At 42.6% G+C, this 1,367-nt stretch overlaps 1 protein-coding gene and 1 long non-coding RNA gene across 5 annotated transcripts in view; one reads left to right on the top strand and one right to left on the bottom strand.

Annotated features, from left to right (window-relative positions):
* Window positions 1-1,367, bottom strand: part of LOC107593737 (junctional adhesion molecule B-like) — a 32,948-nt gene that overhangs the window by 4,644 nt on the left and 26,937 nt on the right. For 3 of the 4 annotated variants that reach the window (XM_016283595.1, XM_016283594.1, XM_016283593.1), the window contains exon 9: window positions 190-261. The exons of the other annotated variant lie outside the window; for it this stretch is intronic. In XM_016283595.1, coding sequence (XP_016139081.1) covers window positions 190-261 — 72 coding nt within the window. The remainder of the gene's footprint in view (window positions 1-189; window positions 262-1,367) is intronic. 4 annotated transcript variants of the gene reach the window in all.
* Window positions 1-1,367, top strand: part of LOC107593739 (uncharacterized) — an 11,358-nt gene that overhangs the window by 9,407 nt on the left and 584 nt on the right. The window lies entirely within an intron of this gene.

Raw genomic sequence — 1,367 nt, 5'->3', positions numbered from 1 at the left:
TGTGTGTGTGTGTGTGTGTGTGTGTGTGTGAGTGTGAGAGAGTGTGTGTGTGTGTGTGTGTGTGTGTGTGTGTGTGTGTGTGTGTGTGAGTGTGTGCATACGTGCATGCGTGCGTGAGTGTGTGCAAGTGAGTGAGTTTGTATGTGTGTGTGTGTGTGTGTGTGTGTGTCTCTCTGTGGCGTGTCTCACATGTGTTCGGTTCTGTGGAGGTTCTGGCTGCTAATGTGAGCGGCGCCGTGACACTGCGGGATCCAGAACGACCTGCAATAACTCAGCGCTCAGGTCAAAGGTCAAGCACTGCCATCCGCCGCCAAACGGCATGCAGAATGACGAGCGAATGAGCCAATCACATGCGCTTATTAAACAGGGCCCGTATTCACAAAACATTTGATCTTACCACAAAGATTTTTCCTAAATAGCAGTCAAAGTTAAAGAGTTTCACAAAGCTGCTGAGACAAACTTGTACTGAGGAACAGAGAGAAGTCTTAAGCTCAGAGTGAGGGGGCGGGGCTGAGCTCGTTGCTATGGTGATGTCATCATGCTTATTAACTATGCACACAGTGATTGGCTGATAGTCTCTGTTAGAGATTCATTCATAGAAATATTGAAGAGTGCGATATTATGTTGCTATATTCAAATAAAGGTTTAAAAATAATAATAAATAATAGATTTTAAAATGCAGGCTAAGTGTCACTAATTAAACAAGTATATGTTCAGCTAATTGTCAGCCTCTTACATGTGTGCTTCTCATAATTAGTGAATATGCATATAAACAGCCTTTTAATAAACAGAGTGGAATAATCCTGGCTGATCGTAAGGCATGCAAGCGTAAAGAAAACCAAACGACGCGAGAACAGCTGTGACTTCTTACCCGGCTGCTTAATGAAACAAGGATATAATCAAAGCAGAATCTGGAGTTCAGATAACCTTTCAAACCGAAGGCGATATCTTTATTAAAGCTCATTATCATCACATGTTTCTAAAATGTTTCTGTTGCGAGGCAGATTTTAGGATAGTTTGTGGCTTCACTGCTCCTAACCTTTCTCAGATTTAGGAGCTAGTTTTAGAGCGAAAACACTTCGTGAAACACTCTTAGAGCAAACATTTAGGAGTCCTACATTTAGGACTGACACGCTCATTATTTTGAAGATTTTCTCCTAAATCGGCGAGCTATCAGCTACTTTTAGCCTGAAGATGTTTTGTGAATACAGGCCCAGAACAACACTAACTATTAACACACACTAACTCCAGCACGACACGACCGACGGTTCCACTTCAAGCAAGATGATTACACACACACACACACACACACACACACACACACACTCTCTCTCACACACACACACACACACACACACACACACACA

This window comes from Sinocyclocheilus grahami, unplaced genomic scaffold (assembly GCF_001515645.1).
Source record: "Sinocyclocheilus grahami isolate Dianchi unplaced genomic scaffold, SAMN03320097.WGS_v1.1 scaffold176.1, whole genome shotgun sequence".
Lineage (NCBI taxonomy): Eukaryota > Metazoa > Chordata > Actinopteri > Cypriniformes > Cyprinidae > Sinocyclocheilus > Sinocyclocheilus grahami.
This window is presented reverse-complemented; position numbering and strand designations above follow the sequence as displayed.